The 16163-nt window shown below is 52.0% G+C and overlaps 2 protein-coding genes across 2 annotated transcripts; one reads left to right on the top strand and one right to left on the bottom strand.

Annotated features, from left to right (window-relative positions):
- Positions 1-93: 93 nt before the first annotated feature.
- On the top strand, positions 94-9002 carry Idh3g (isocitrate dehydrogenase (NAD(+)) 3 non-catalytic subunit gamma). The gene is made up of 12 exons (XM_051142521.1): positions 94-257; positions 4342-4383; positions 5002-5099; positions 5499-5611; positions 6638-6698; positions 6828-6960; positions 7137-7270; positions 7679-7781; positions 7867-8013; positions 8269-8363; positions 8451-8511; positions 8778-9002. The coding sequence occupies exons 1-12, from the start codon at positions 177-179 to the stop codon at positions 8877-8879; spliced, it is 1170 nt and encodes a 389-aa protein (XP_050998478.1). The 5' UTR covers positions 94-176; the 3' UTR covers positions 8880-9002.
- Positions 9003-9231: 229 nt separating this feature from the next.
- On the bottom strand, positions 9232-13805 carry Srpk3 (SRSF protein kinase 3). Its single transcript, XM_051142528.1, has 15 exons — positions 13598-13805; positions 13390-13520; positions 13098-13206; positions 12909-12996; positions 12559-12646; positions 11975-12081; positions 11739-11904; positions 11617-11642; positions 10988-11117; positions 10660-10899; positions 10476-10576; positions 9887-9994; positions 9744-9813; positions 9571-9663; positions 9232-9463 (listed from the first exon to the last, which is right to left on the bottom strand). The coding sequence occupies exons 1-15, from the start codon at positions 13654-13656 to the stop codon at positions 9279-9281; spliced, it is 1701 nt and encodes a 566-aa protein (XP_050998485.1). The 5' UTR covers positions 13657-13805; the 3' UTR covers positions 9232-9278.
- Between the last annotated feature and the right edge of the window lie 2358 nt (positions 13806-16163).

Below are 16163 nucleotides of genomic sequence, written 5' to 3'. Positions count from 1 at the left end.
CACCACTACCACCACCACCACCAAGATGGCGACAACAGTGCTCCAGGCACCGGAAGGGGGCGTAGGAACCGGTGCAACCGTGCGCGTGCGTAATGCTACCCCGGATTTCTCGCCTTGGCCAAGTGTCGCGAGAAGGGACTCAACGTTTTGACCTGTAGAGGTCCTCACTTTCCGTCATGGCGCTGAAGGTGGCGATAGCTGCTGGCGGTGCTGCAAAGGCAGTGTTCAAGCCAGCTCTCCTCTGCCGTCCTTGGGAGGTGAGTGGTGAATGGGCGGCGGGACAACTGCAGCCCCTACAAGGGTACTTGACACCCTAATGGAACCCGGAGTAGGGTAGCAGCTCTTTGGGCAACCTGGAATTCGATTGGCTGTGCGGGCCTTAGGAGGGGAGGGGAGAGGGCTGCACTCTGGGGTTCATTGGTCGCCTCTGCTGTCAGTGAGGAGGTTGGCCGAAGTTGACTCCAGTCTGGCTCATCTAAGGGGGGGAGGGGGGTCTGTGACTGGTGACAGGAGCTCCTCCGGAAGGGCTGGGAAGGTGGACCAAGGTGTCTCGGAGTCCCTTCCGTAGTGTCCTTGGGGAAACCCTTTTCAAGAGGTCACATGTACTGGTCCACCTTGCCCGTACTGCCTAGGCTGGTTGTGTCTGGTTCCTGGGCTCAGTTCCTTGGTTTCCCGTCTCTGCCTCCCATGTGCTGGAATTAATTAAAGGCATGAGCCACCACCACCTGGCTACCAATGACTCTAGATCCTTCTTACATCTCCAGATCTCCTGCCTCCCAATTGCCTTGACATTTGATTCTAGCCTAAAGGCCGACAAACAAGTCTAAGCTCCTGTAATGAGAGTGAACCAGGCCTGGGTCTCTCTTTGGAGTCTTGGTTAGCTGTTCTAGCTCCTGGTTAGTCCTACTTAGCACCAGCGAGCCAACCACTAGCTCTGGGGAATAAGAGCTATGACCTCCAGGCCTTGCTCTCCCACTGACCCAGAATATGGCATTAGGCCAGTTCTCTTCTCTCTCTGGGTTCCAGTGAAGAGAGAGGACTTCATGTTCTCAGAGCATTTGCTGACTCTGACCTTCCTGAATGCCTTGGTTTTTGCCTCAACCTCTTCTAGTTACTACCTTGTCTCTCTCCTCTGTTATCTAGGGAGAGGGGGCTCATATGCTCTATGAAATTCTCTTTAAAATAGGGACGTGTGCTTCAGCCAGATGGCTCAGTGGGTAAAGGCTCCTGCCTCCAAGCTTGGATACCAAGTTTGATCCTTGGAATTCTTGGGAAGTGCAAGGAGAAAAGGGACCCCACAAAATTATCTTCTGATTGCCACACGTGTGATATGGCTTCTTCCACATTACTCATGAAAGAGCGCAGCATATAGAGGATTACCAGAGGCTCCCGATGGCTCCAGCAGCTAGGCTTCTGTAGACTCTTATTGGAGACCTTTCCTCCTGACTGTTTTCCTAAATTGTTGGGTGACAGTGAATGATTGGTGGCCAGGCAGGACCTTGCCCTGAGATTGATTGTCCTGCAGGTTGCTTTCCCCTGGGAAATCTTGCTGCCATTATTGGCAGTTGATCCAACATAAACATCACAAAGAAAGAAACCTTAGGAAGCCTTGGACTGTGGGAACCCATCAGCAAGAGATTGTCCCACGCTGGACGGTTGTCTTTCTGCAGACTAGCAAAGGATGGTGACTGAGCCAAAGGCTTGTGCACCCCTCAACCTGCCTCATACTGGGCTTGTTTGATTGGGCTCATGAAGAAGAGCTTTGTAACCCCCTAAAAGAAACCACCTACAGTTGGGCATGGTGGTGCACACCTGTAATCCCAGCACTTGGGAGGCAGAGGCAGGCAGATCGCTGTTAGTTCAAGGCCAACCTGGACTACAAAGTGAGTCCAGGACAGCCAAGGCTACACAGAGAAACCCTGTCTCGAAAAACCAAAGGAAAAGAAGAAAAAGAGGAGGAGGAGGAGGAGGAAGAGGAAGAAGAAGAAGAAGAAGAAGAAGAGGCTACCCCAAGAAAAAGAGGAGGAGAGGAGGAGGAGGAGGAAGAAGGAGGAGGAGGAGGAGGAGGAGGAGGAGGAGGAGGAGGAGAAGAAGAAGAAGAAGAAGAAGAAGAAGAAGAAGAAGAAGAAGAAGAAGAAGAAGCAGAAGCAGCAGCTACCCTCATCTGACCCTCATCTGAATAGAGCAAGATCAGTGTTTGGGGTATTTTCTGAGGCTGAAACAATTCCCACTGTAGCACCTGGCATGGGAGGCAGATGTGGGACAGGTTCAGCCCTGGCAATGATGGTGCCACCCATGAGCAGGGCCGCACAGATTTTGAGCCACACCTGGTGGATTATTACCACAGCTGAAGTTGAGAATGAATTAACTGCTGGGAGCTATAGGGATCATCCTTATATCTCCCAAGCACACTAGTTTGAAGTCTGACTGAGAGGCTGGTAGAGTGAGGGGTGGTGTTCTTAGCTCAGCTCTGTCCTGCTGGGGTTTGTGAGCAGCTTAGATGCGTCCGCTTGGTTAAGTTTTCCAGGAGTCAAATGAAATTGGTGCCTCCATTCCATGGATTGACTCTCTCCCCTCCCCCTTTCATTTTTTGAAAGAGTTTCATGTAGCTCAGGCTGGCCTTGAGGTCAGCGTGTATATGAGGATGACCTTGAATTTCTGATCCTCCTGCCTCTACCTGTGCTGTCGTGCGTGGCTTGTGTTCCGTGGATTTTTGATGTAGACCCAAAGCCATTTCAAAAGTAGCAGTTGGTGGATTTGGACTCAGATAACCCTGGTCTCCAACTCTTTCTTCGTTTTCTGGTGTGTTTATATACTTAGAAAGTATTCCTTTTGTCCCAGTTCTGGGCCAGTCACTGTGGTTGGTCTTGGAGTGGCAGTGGAGGGTGAGACAAACATGTGCTGTGTTCTCAGAGGCCAGGAAGAGAGCAAGGAGGTGATAGTCAGGTGAGTGATGTCTCTTAGAGGGATAGTGGATAGAATGTAAGGAGAACTTAACAGCCTAGGAGGAAGGGAAAGCTATGCTACCTCCTAAAAGAAGACGAGTCTGATATTGATAAGTAATAGAAAGCACACAAGTATGCCTGAGGCTGCATGTGTAGTCAAGGGACCCTTAGGGCTCTGGTCCTGGTGGTCACCCTTCCTAGCTCTTCTTCGCTTGGGCAATTGAATGGTATTCCTGCATTGCTAGTGTCTGGGTAACTGAGCCTATTGTAATTGTGGGCCAGGGGAACCTAGAGGGGATTGGTCGGACTGCCTTCTGATGTTCTGGAAAGAAAGCGTGGAATTTTAGAAATTGGCAGTGGCGTCTCTCTTATTGGATTGAACACTCTTGTACTGTATGATGGGTAAGTGGCAGAGAATCCTCAAGTTACAAGGAAGAGCTTGGCTGTACCATGCCACTGCCTCCTCAGCTATCCCAAGTGAGTGCTACATAGCAGGGATGGGAGGAAAGCTGTCCTGTGGAGCTGAGGTCATGGCCTCTCCCCTTCAGGACAGTGGGTCACTTCCTAGCACCTAGTCCACTTGATCCAGACAGCTTTTTCTCTGAAGCATGGCCAAACATAGCTGCTTCCCACTCATGTGACTGGGGACATTTATCATCCACCCAGGCTATACCACAAAGTAGCTTACAGTCCCTTGTGACAGGCATCCTAGAGATTGGTATCTGTTATCAATCTTCTAGAAATGGCTTTGTTTTTCTAGACATTTGATTTTTATTTCTGTTCTGAAGGACCATTCCCTAGGGGTGACAGTGCTTATCCCAGGGCAGTAGGGTGCTATTTTCCTCCTTCCCTCTCCATTTCCATTTCCTATAGTGGCCATGTACTAGCTTTGTAATAAGGAAAGGCAAGGAAAGACATGATGAAGTTAGCGCTCAGGGTTGGTGGCTTGTTGAGATTTCCCATGTGCAATATGTCAAGTTTGCCAGTCTTCTCCTTACACAAATAGCAGCACTCAGCCAAAAAGAGAATCAAAAGCCAACACGAAAGTGGGATGGGGACATACAGTTGTGGTTTTGTTTTAGAGACAAGGCCTCACTTTTTCACTCTGGTTGACCTGGAACTCACTATGGAGACCACACTGGCCTTGAGCTCTGCATCCTGGAGTCTGGGATGAAAGCTACTGTGCCTGGCTGGGACATCATTTTTCTTGTGCTGATTCACAAGGGGAATGAAGTGTTGGGACAACTCTGACTGGTGCTCATGTGGGACAGTTGTTGAGAATGTCCTAGACACATGGTGAATTGTTGTTCCACTATGCCATGAGCTAGGGCAGCTCTTGCCAACTTGACTTTTGGGACTGGACACCTAACATTGGCATCTGGGTTCTCTTTGACAGGTTCTGGGTGCCCATGAGGCCCCCCGAAGGAGCATTTCCTCAGTAAGTACCTGCCTTAGATGTGTGTTTGCATATGCACACATGCATGTGGGGGAGAGCTATGCTCATGTATTTCCATGTACGTGTGTGTGTGTGTGTGTGTGTGTGTGTGTGTGTGTGTGTGTGTGTGTGTGTGTTCGCGCACATGCCCATGCACATATATGCATAATGTGTACATATGAGACTGTGTACTGTGCCTTTGTGTCTTTGCTCCCTGATTCTCTGTCCTTGTCTCCAAGGCCTAGTCTCCAGAGGTTATTCACCTGCCTTTCTCTGAGTTGTGTTAGACAGTGTCCCCAGGGGAAAGACCCAGTTCCCTGGTCACAGCCTTGTTCCTCGAACCTTTGCTGACCCATGTCTTCTTCCTTTCTGTCCTCCCTCTAGCAACAAACAATTGTGAGTATTCTCTGCATTAGATTTGAGGGCTCTTAGTGGCTTTGGGGTTAAACCAAGTCCAGGTTGCCTTGAGGGGGAGGGAGTGGCTGCTGATCAGGACCCCCAGGACAGTAACCCTGCCTTGGCTGACCTGTGGGATTGGTGCTGGTGGGAAGAAGGGAACTGGCTCAAGCCAGGGTGCACATTAGGGTACCCAAGGGCTCACTTTCACTCTCTCTCTTGCAGCCTCCATCTGCTAAGTATGGTGGGCGGCACACAGTGACTATGATCCCAGGGGATGGCATCGGCCCTGAGCTCATGTTGCATGTTAAGTCTGTGTTCAGGTATGGAGGGCTTGGAGCTTGCCTTCTTTCCCAGAGTGGCCCACCTGGAAGCCACTAAGAACTTTGTGCCAAGGAATACAATGAACTCAGAATCCTTTCATCTGGCACTGTGCCCAAGTACACAGTGGGCTTATGGCACAGAAGTCTGCCTATAAGCCCAGACCTTGCATTCAGTGTTTCTTCTCCTGCTAGGTTGACCTGGGCATAAGGAAGGTGGCCTCAGTACTGCTAACAATGCATTGTAGAGGTCAAGTGTGACCCTTTTGTTTGGCGTGGGTGTGTCTAGTTCCTCCTTAGCTGGAGTCAGGTCAAGGTGGGAGGCAGCAGGGAAACTCCAGTGTAGGCTTGGGGTGTGTGTAGAAGGCCTAAGCCAGCCTCGTTAGCTTGACTCTACTGCAGGCATGCGTGTGTGCCAGTGGACTTTGAAGAGGTGCATGTGAGCTCCAATGCTGATGAGGAGGACATCCGCAATGCCATCATGGCCATCCGCCGGAACCGTGTGGCCCTCAAGGGTGAGCTTACAGGCCAGCTTGGGGTGCTATACATGATTCCTGACTTTTGTGGGTCCCCATGGCTCCAATTTTAAGGATTTTTCTGGTTTATTGATAACTCTTTGTTCTCGGCATCTGGGTAGAGGCTTTTGTGGGCCTGTTGCTAGCATGGCTCTGTTGTCTCAGTGGCCTATATGAGCTTGCTCAGTGGCTTCGTCTCAACTCTTCTTCACTGAGGCATGGCTCTGAAGGAATCTGCTTTAACCTGCAGTGTTTCTTCAAAAGATCAGACATGTGGTTTGGCCCTCTGCCTGCTGCCTTGGCAGTATTCATACATAAGGATTCTAGCAACCTTTCCTGGGTTCTACCTTGGTAGGGTGCACATCTTTAAACACCAATCATTCTGTGAACTCCAGCCCATACACTGCTCCGTGGGAGGGATGTGTTGGCATTAAATGACCCTTACACAAGCCACACGGTGCCATGAACACTCTGGGTGAAGTCAGCCTGGGCAGGGAACAGCTTGGGAATGGGAGTAGGTGGTACTGGGGGGCTGCCAAGCAAGGCCTTTCTGTGTGGTCCTGTCTAATCACCTTCTAGCAGATGCTACCTTACTGGCCTCACTAGGCATCCGTTTTCCTTCTTGTGGATGTCTGAGCCATGGTGGCCTAGTTGGGGCCTTTTCCAGGTAGCCTCTATCTACCTCTGAGCAAGGCATGGGTATCATCTCAGTTTGGAGCCTGGCAGTAACCCTGACCAAGGTCACCTTGTTGGCCCCAGCATTGCTAGCCAGTTTATTCATAAACAAGAACGTTCACTCTGTGGAGCTAGAAGGAACCTGGGCAGTGAGTGACAGGGTGTCCCCATGGAGTTCATAATGGCATCTCCATCGTAGAGTTTGAAGAGTATTTTGCATCTCAAAATGATCTTCTCCAGTTGGATTCGCCTTTGGTGAACATTGCCTGGGCCAGGGAGAGGATGTGGCAATGCAGCTGAGCCCAGAGGATTCCTCTCTAGCCTGCCTATCTTGTTCGTTTTGTCCTGCAGGCAACATTGAAACAAATCATAACCTGCCACCATCCCACAAATCCCGGAACAACATCCTTCGGTGAGCACTGTGTGCATAGGCTGGTGGCTCAGTGAAGGCCAGGGTGGGCTGTTCTGGCAATCAGGCATTCGTGACCCTGCTTAGTTGCTAGTTGGGCCTTGTTTGACTTTTTCCCTGTCACCCTCATAGTACCAGCCTTGACCTCTATGCCAACGTCATCCACTGTAAGAGCTTGCCAGGAGTGGTGACCCGGCACAAGGACATAGACATCCTCATTGTGCGGGAAAACACAGAAGGCGAGTACAGCAGCCTGGAGCATGAGGTAGGCAAAGCTATTTGACTTCCTTGGGTAGGTGGTGATGATTCTGGCCAGGGTCAGAGTTGAGGAGAGAACTTGAGGAACAAGGAAAAGATGCGGTCACTCAAAGGGCTGGAAAAGCCAGGTACATCCTGTGGCTCTCCCATCAAGGCCTTTGTTGTCCCCTGGCCTCTTGTCAGAGTGTAGGAGGAGTGGTGGAGAGCTTGAAGATTATCACCAAGGCCAAGTCCCTGCGCATTGCGGAGTACGCCTTCAAGCTGGCCCAGGAGAGTGGGCGTAAGAAGGTGACGGCTGTACACAAGGCCAACATCATGTATGTCTCCTCTATATTCTCGTGCCTACTTTGAGCAGCTCCAAAGCAGCTAGGACTTGGGGCTGTGTCCTGTTGTCCCGGAGGCTCTGTCTCGCTGTAGCGCATCCGTAGTGGGGCTGTGTCCTGTTGTCCCGGAGGCTCTGTCTCGCTGTAGCGCATCCGTAGTGGGGCTGTGTCCTGTTGTCCCGGAGGCTCTGTCTCGCTGTAGCGCATCCGTAGTGGGGCTGTGTCCTGTTGTCCCGGAGGCTCTGTCTCGCTGTAGTGCATCCGTAGTGGAGGTGAGATAGATGGGTTATACTTGTGTTTCCTTACAGAGGATAGGTTACAAGTTAGTCATCAGGGTTCCCCGATTCTCCAGATGACTGTAGTGAGAAGCCAAGCTGGTGCTTTGTATCCCCTGTCACCTAGGAAACTTGGCGATGGCCTCTTCCTCCAATGCTGCAGGGAAGTGGCAGCCCGCTACCCACAGATCACCTTTGATAGCATGATTGTGGACAATACAACAATGCAGGTAAGTAGCCCAGCGGGCTCCATAGCCTTCTGCCCCACCTTGGTTCTCATGGCTTGTATAACTCAGCTCGCTTCTTTTCCCACAGCTGGTATCCCGACCTCAGCAATTTGATGTCATGGTGATGCCTAATCTCTATGGTAACATTGTCAACAACGTCTGTGCAGGGCTAGTTGGAGGTCCGGGCCTTGTGGCTGGGGCCAACTATGGCCATGTGTATGCGGTGTTTGAGACAGTGAGTAGCCAGCTACAACTCTGTTGTCTTTTTCTCTTATGGTGGCCTTGTGTCATAGTTGGTATCCCACAGTGTTGTGCAGCCATTGGTACTGCTTAAGACTAAAGGTTTCTAAAGGAAACCTAGACTCATGAGCATCCCCATTCCCTCTCCCGAGGCCAAATAGACCTTCATTTGCTCTAGCTGGGATGTACCTCTATTGGATGTGGCATTCTTACATTTTCCCACCCACTTCCTTCTTCTTCCCCTTTCCAGGCTACAAGGAACACAGGCAAAAGTATTGCCAATAAGAACATTGCTAACCCCACTGCCACACTGCTAGCAAGTTGCATGATGCTGGACCACCTCAAGTAAGTGGCTTCCTAATGCCTGCTCATGGGTCCTCTGACCAGCCTCTAGGCCCTGGGGACCAAAAGCTTGTTCTCTTCATTGTCTAGGCTCCACTCCTATGCCACCTCCATTCGCAAAGCTGTCTTAGCATCCATGGACAATGAAAATGTAAGGCTCCTCATGTCCCCTCCTTGTCCCACCTCCAGTCTCCCCTTCTGTAGCCGTGTTATACTGATCTAACTAACCGGATAGGCTTCGGGCAGTGACCAGCACTAGGTGGCCTGTAAGGGAAGGCTGATATCAGATAGGGGTAAGGTCTCCTGGTGCCAGTTCCTTGCCCTTCCAACTATAGGAAACAGTGGGTATCCCTGGGCCACCAAAAGAGTTGCAGCAGACTTTGTCCCGATGTGTCCAAGCTTCCTGTTTTCCTACAGATGCATACCCCAGACATTGGAGGCCAGGGTACCACGTCCCAAGCCATCCAGGACATCATTCGTCACATCCGCATCGTTAATGGCCGGGCTGTGGAGGCTTAGCTATCCTGCATTTATTTCAGTGTGTCTGTAGGACCCCCTTCTCACTTTAGCACTCCAAGGAGCTTGGTGGACAAGGCTCCAGAATAAAACCACTTCTGCCTCAGAACTTGGCCGTGTGCTTGCCTCACTCCAAGACACTGGTATTCGGTCCCCACTTTATTAAGAAACAAACAGACAGTCTTTCCCATTCAGGACCTTCTAGGAGGATCACAAGTAGACAGGCTGAGATGTGGGCCTTGCCCCAGCATCTCTGTCCTGCCATGGGGGGTGAGCACTATAGCACCTAGCAGAAGGGGAGAGTGGCTCCCACAAGGTGGCAGAAGTTGTTGGCTTTCCTTCCAGGCACAGAGCTAGGGCTAAAACCAGCACGGCTGCTACTGTCCCCAGCTGCAGCAGGGCCTAGGGATTAAGCCAGGGGTGCTGAAGGCAGTCGGCAGCACTGGCCCGCTTCTCAGGGATGTACTCCATCATGGGCAACAGAAACGCACTGAACTGTGTCGCTTGCTCCAGGGGCCACTCGTACTTCTCCATGAGCACCTCATAGAGGCCCCAGTGCTTGAGGTTGTGGATGTGCCGCAGTTCTCCTAGATTGTGAGCAGCATTAGACAGTGGCCCCGGGTAGGCTGGCTCCTAGTGTTCTCTTATCAGAACCAAGGTCCTCTGCTCTCCTAGCCCTTTACTTAATCCTCACCTCTACGGTTGAAGAATTCCCGTGAATAGCGGCCTGAGAGAGCAAAAGCTGGGGGGATGTCTCCCAGAAGCTCCACGATATGAGCAATGTGGTCTGTAGGCAAAGAGAGGGTTGGGAATTGGGATGGGGCAGCTGGAGGTCCTGAAGCCAAGGCCAGTGTCTGCTTCCCTTACCCTCATCACGACTGTAGTCTTCTCCAGAGTGAGGCTCAAACAGATAGTCACCAGTGGCCAGCTCGAAGGCCTGGAAGGAAGGGGAGAAGTGAGGCTGTGGCCGGCGGCTGGTCCTAGGCATGGCGGCAGCTGGACTAGCATACCATGCACGCTGTGCTCCAGATGTCAGCTGGGGGCCCATACTCAGCACCAATCAGCACCTCCACAGCCCTGTACTGGCGAGTCTGAATGTCCTCGGTGAAGTGCTTGTGCTGGAAGAAAGGGAGCCCTTGGGAACAGGAGCCTGCTCCTAGGCCAGCCTGCCCCACAGCCCACTCCTGCTTTTTGTCCAACCACCTCAACTCCATGGAGCTCACTCTGATTCTTTTTGGTTTGGTTTGGTTTTTTGAGACAGGGTTTCTCCGTGTGTATCCCTGGCTCTGGACTCGTGTTTTGTAGACCAGGCTGGCCTCGAACTCAGAGAGATCCTCCTGCCTCTGCCTCCTGAGTGCTGTGATTACAGGCATGAGCCATCTTAGAGTTCCTCAGTTGTCCCAGGAGGGACTATCTAGGTGATCTGAGGATAGCCCCTCCTAGTGGCCCCTGACCATTACCATGGGCACAATTCTGGCCTGGCAGGACTCTGCTGCTTGGACACAGCAAGAACCAGCTCTCAGCTACACTCAAGGAGAGAGGCCTAGGGTAGGGCTCCTTAAGACCAAGCACCCTGTCATCTCAAGGTGCTCAGCATACCACCCAGCAGGCATTGCCAAGGTCTGCGATCTTGATCTTAATCTTGTCTGCATTTTGGGGCTCCAGGGGGTTCACCAGGAGGTTGGAAGCGCCAAATGGTACTGAGGAAAAGACGAAGAAAGACTGCTTTGGCCCTGCTCTTCTTGGTCCTGCCTATCCACTCCCCACTGTTCCCTACACTTACTGCTAGGAGACAGGAGACCTCCAGTCTCACGCTGGTTGGATGAGCCTGAGAGGATGGAGCAGGAAGCCATGGAGAACAGGGACCCTGAGAAACCTGAGGTCTGTGAACTGGGACTAAGGCTGCGGTCACCCCCAGGCACAGGGGAAGAGGAGGCTGGAGAAGGGCCAGCCCTGGTGCCCTCTGGGTGGCAGCCCGAAGAAGAGGTGGAGCCGCTGCCCCGCTCTAGTCTGGAGCTGGAGTCTGGGGAGGAGGGACAGAAGGGTACATGAGAGGAGGCCAGCAGCTCACATGCATGCTTAGTGGCCCAGTGCCCTCTCTGGCCCCTCACCCTCAGCCTGTACCGCGGCCTCCATGGCCTCCAGCCTCTGCAGGTCCCTCAGCCGCTCCTCCAGCAGCCGCTTCTGTTGTTTCCTTTTGCGCCTCATCTTCTTCCTCTTGTTTTTGGACAGCTTACCAGTCTGCCACCAGAGTCAGGGTCACTTCCCAGGTTCCCCTGCCCTACCCTAGGCCCCAGAATTAACTCCCATGGGTCTCAGAATATAGATGCTACTACCTTCTGTCTCAGCCTGAGTTCCAGCCCTTCATCCATTTCTCTGCCCCTCCTCCTACCCCTACTCCCTAAAGCTTTGTGGTTTGGGGAGAGCCTGGTGGGTCCACCCTAAACTGCTCCTAGTCTACCCCCACCCCTAGATGAAGCCACCTGAAGTAGCCATTCGGGGAAGGCATAGTATCTTCCCATTGAGGTTGTAGTGGGCCCAGTGCCACAGGAGGCAGTTTGAAGCATATGGCCCACTCTGCGTAATCACTCTCTTCTCAGGTACCTAACTGTTCAGAGGTGCTACTACATAAGTTCAAAAGGTGGGACAGGTGTGGCTGAGGTGCCAAGCTCTGAGGACATGGCCTCATCTAGCTTGGATAGGAAGAGGAGACAGGGAAAGAGGTGGTGCCACAACTTACCAAGACCTCCTGGGGGGCGGTGCTGACTGGGGGTGGGGTTGAGGAGAGAAAAAAGAATAGTAACTCAGGCAGGGATTGAGGTCCAGAGTCTTGGTGCCAGTCCCCACATGTGCTCTTGGTACCTGTGGAGCGGGAAGGGGGCTGGGCCCCTGACTGCTGCCACTCTGTGGCTTCAGCAGCCAGGCGCCTGATATAGGCATCTCCAACACACAGCAGGATGTTCTCAGGCTTGATGTCCGTGTGGATGATCTTGCACTTAGTATGAAGGTAATCCAGACCATGCAGCACCTGGCAAAAGTTGTAGCTGAACCCCAGCAGCCACACCCAAGCAAGCTGGGCAGCCTGGGGCGGCACCTACCTGCCTAACGATGCTCTTAACACAGGGCACAGGCAGACCCTGGTAGTTGGACTTGATGATCCACTTGAGGAGCTGGTGGCCCAGGACCTCTAGCACCATGCATACGTCTGGACCTGGAGTGAAGGGCAGCCAGTACCACACAGCTAAAAGCATAGGCTTACCTACCCTCCTTCATGGGTGAGCTTCTAGGCTCAAGGAGTGCAGAGGTCAGGGAAGCAGGGCTTTCTCTGAACCATCTTGGTGGCTACCACTGTCCCAGTTTATTATTTATAGTGTTTCTGTCACTGTCGAAGACATGCCAGTTGGGATGGTACCTCTAGTTATTTCTACAGATGCCTCAGGCCAGCCTTACTTTTCTGCCCATGTATTCCAAAAGGCCTGAGAAGTAGCCTTTTATATTTGTGGGTCACTCAGCAACATCCACAAATAATCATTCATTACCTGTGTTCCCCCTACTCAGAAACATAAATGCCCAAAAGAGTGGATTGTTTCATGGGCTATCTCTGCAAGGGCTGCACCAATGGTGCAGACCAGACGTTCTAAGGCCCTTTGACTGCCATTATCGCTCACTCTGCAAAGGATACGGACTCCATTAACTCCTGAGATCCTGAAGTCATCAATGAGCTGAACAATGGTCTCTCTTTTGGGGTCACTAGGGTCACTGTCCCGGACCTGGAACAAACGGCAGTGAGCCACAGATGACTCCAACCTCCTCAGCAGCTGATCTGTTCAGCTCCCCTGAAGCACTTCTGGCCCCCTTTCCCAGTCCAGCTGGGGCCCACTTGAAGAGAGGCAGCTGCCTCTTTCAGGCCTCTGCCCTCTGGGCCCTCTTACTTGGCAGAGCCAGCTGGAGCTTGTTCCTCTGGGAGCCCCGCCCCACTCTGCAGGCCTAACGCAGTTGCAAGAGCTGGGAAGAGTAGGGGAGGTGCCTCACACATTTCAGGAGCTTGATCTCATCCACGGCTGTCTCTGTGTAATGCCCTGCGCTCTTCACTACTTTCAGGGCCACGAACCGCTTGCGCCTGTAATATGGAGACCCTCATAGGCTCCCTGCCCTTGCCAGAGTCAACATGGTCACAGTGCTGGTCTCAACCAAACCCACAGGCAGATCCCAGCCACTCACTGAATATCCCAGCAGAGCCAGACAGTAGAGAAGTGGCCCCAGCCTAGCTTGCGTACCACATGGTACCGCCCATTGAACAAATCGCCGATCTTCACTGGGTAGTAACCACCTGCAGAAGGAAGCCGGTAGATCAGAGTAGGCTCTCTCTCTCCTTTAGCCCTCAAGATAGACCAGTCCTGCTGGACATCTGTCCCATGTGGGCCTAGTCTCTGGGCACCTTCTTCCTTGTAAGCTGTCCTGAACCCTGCAGTGCCAATCTGGCTGGCCACACGCAGCCAAGGCCAGGCCTTACCCTTGCAATAGTCCTTGGGGTCTTCCTGCTCCTCATCGTCGGAGCCCAGGAGTCCCTTTAGCAACCGAGGTGCTGGTGTGGCTGGAGCTAATTCAGAGCCTGAGGACTCGGGCCCACAGGAAGTCTGAGAGCTGTGGGTAAAGAGGTGGGACTCAGGCAGTGAGCTCACAAGGTGCAAGGGACCCCAGTCTCCCCAGCCTGGTCATACCTGCTGCTGCTGCTGCCACCACAGTCCACAGCACCACTACCACTGGCACTGGCACTCATCCTGGTGTCGCAGCCCAAGCTCTGGGGCACTGGACCGCTGTTCCTGTGGGGCCCAACTGTGGCCAGTGCATTTATAGCTTCTGTTGCTGATCTCACCCGCCTTTATAAATAGCCTCCCAGCTGCTCAGCTCTGGACAAGGTATGTGGCACAGGGAGGGGGGAGTATACTGATGGCAGCCCTGGAGAGCCCAGCCCCTAGACGCCCCTCCCCTTTCACCCACACTCTACAGACAGGGCCACCATGCTGGGGTTATGGTAGTGACTCAGTCCCTAGGCTGATTCCCCATAGTCCAGGACCAGCCAAGGAAGACATCTACATGGAGATGGAGCGGCCTGCAGCTCCTGCACCCTACAGCTGTGGGAAGAGCCTTATGAAACAATGTAATTGCCATGGTGACCAGGTCCTTAGGCAGAGCTCTGCAGGGCACTTGATTTATTCTTGAACTTCCCACTTAACCTATGTAAGTATTCTTTTGGAGGTGATCCCCACCAATCCCATCTGAACCCCATTCTCTACTCATTCTCAGTCCTGGTTCCACAGTAACTCACAGATCTCCTCCCCATACAGGTGGGAGCCCAGATCTCCCCTACATGTGGCTGAACACCAAGGCAAGAGTCTAAGGCAACTCATTTCCCTAATCGGAGGCAGCAGGCCCCTCAGATCACCACTGACTTGTGTAGTCATCCCTGGCTCCAGAGCTGGCCATCCCTGATTTACTGTCTCCACCAACCTTGCAGGTTCCCGATGTGGGCCAGCTCTGTCATGTTCACCGGGAAAACAAAAACAACCACAGTTGCTCCCCATAAGCTAGACAGTAACCAAGGGACCCTGTGTATCCTGAGGTACCAGGAAGTGTTGAGTCTGCAGAAGCAGGCAGAGCAGTACAAGGCGCACTGGAGACTGCTACAGAATGCTAAGGCCTGGGAAAACAACTGAGAACCTCATCTGGAGTCTATGCATGCCGCTAGGGAGTTCCAGATAAGCGGATAAGTACTTTTGCTCTTTAGAAAGCCCATTCTGCTGGGTGTGGTGGCCTTTAATCCCAGCACTCTGTGAGGCAGAGGCAGGTGGATCTCTGTGAGTTCAAGGCCAACCTGGTCTACAAAGTGAGTGCAGGACAGCCAAGGCTACACAGTGAAGCCCTGTCTCGAAAAACAAAACAAAACGCCCACTCTGGAACTTGGGAAGGTCTATTTAGTTGGTAGTGACATAAACCAGTTGTGATGGAACGTGCCTGTAATCTCAGTACTCAGGAGGATCAAAAGTTCAAGGTTATCTCCAGCTACATAGCAAGTTTGAGGCTAGACTGAGATCCATGAGATCCTATCTTTAAAAACCAAAATGAACCTGGGCAGTGGTGGCACACACCTTTAATCCCAGAACTGGGGAAGCAGAGGAAGGTGGGTCTTGGTGACTTTGAGGCCAGCCTGGTCTAAAAAGCAGGTCCAGGACAGCCAGGGCTACATGGAGAAGCCCTGTCTCAAAAAAATAAAAACAACAAAAACAAAAATGGGCAGGAGAGATGGCTCAGTGGTTTAGAATTCTGGCTGGTATTGTCCAAGTTCAATTCCCAGCACCCGCATAATAGGGTACAGCATGTCTACAACTCCAGTTCCCAGATGATCTGTCACCCTCTTCTGGCCTTCCTGGAAACCAGGCACACAAAGGGCATACAGACATACATGTGGGCAAAACATCCATATACATAAAATTTTAAAAAACAAACAGACAAGAATGAGAGTGTAAAAGAGAACCGACTCTAATTACTTTTAGATGAGAATAAAGGTCAAAAGTGAAGCTAGGGGGCGGGAGAGATGGCTCAGCGGCTAAGAGCACTGGCTGCTCTTCCAAAGGTCCTGAGTTCAATTCCCAGCACCCACATGGTGGCTCACAGCCATCTATAATGAGATCTGGTGCCCTCTTCTGGCCTGCAGGTGCATATGCAGATAGAACACTGTATACATAATAATAAATAAATCTTTAAAAATAAATGAAGCTAGGAGGCCAGCCGGAAACTTCTGACTGAAGTTCCTGCTGAGGTGAGAGACATGAGTTGGGGTTGTAGGGGAACCTTGTAGCTCTAGGATGCCACTTCTCCAATACCAGGGTTCGCTCCTCAGACATTCCTAGGTTCTTCCCAAGCCTTTCTTCTGTTTACCTTTGCCCTTGCGGAAAGGTGAGCTAACTAGGACTTTGGTGCTTGGCCCTGCGCCTCCTTTCCTGGCCTCCCAGGCCCTCCGGGAAGCTATTCCTGCCCCAGTTCTTTCTTATCCTAGGACTCATGCCTCTCATCTCAGCCCCAGGGAGTACTGAGAGTGGACACTTGGCACGAAAACGCAGGGGCGGCAGATTGAGATTGTTTTTTAAAAGATATGTTTCTATTTTATTTCCAGATGTGATTTTCCAGCAAGCAAATAAATACAGTGGAAAAGACAGTGGGGATCATTATAAATTAGAAAGAAGCCAGCTGGGTGGCAGTAGGCACTCTATAGCCTCGCTGAGCCCT

Source organism: Acomys russatus, chromosome X (assembly GCF_903995435.1).
Source record: "Acomys russatus chromosome X, mAcoRus1.1, whole genome shotgun sequence".
NCBI lineage: Eukaryota > Metazoa > Chordata > Mammalia > Rodentia > Muridae > Acomys > Acomys russatus.
Note: the sequence above shows the minus strand (reverse complement) of the source record. Positions and strands in the feature narration are given on the sequence as shown.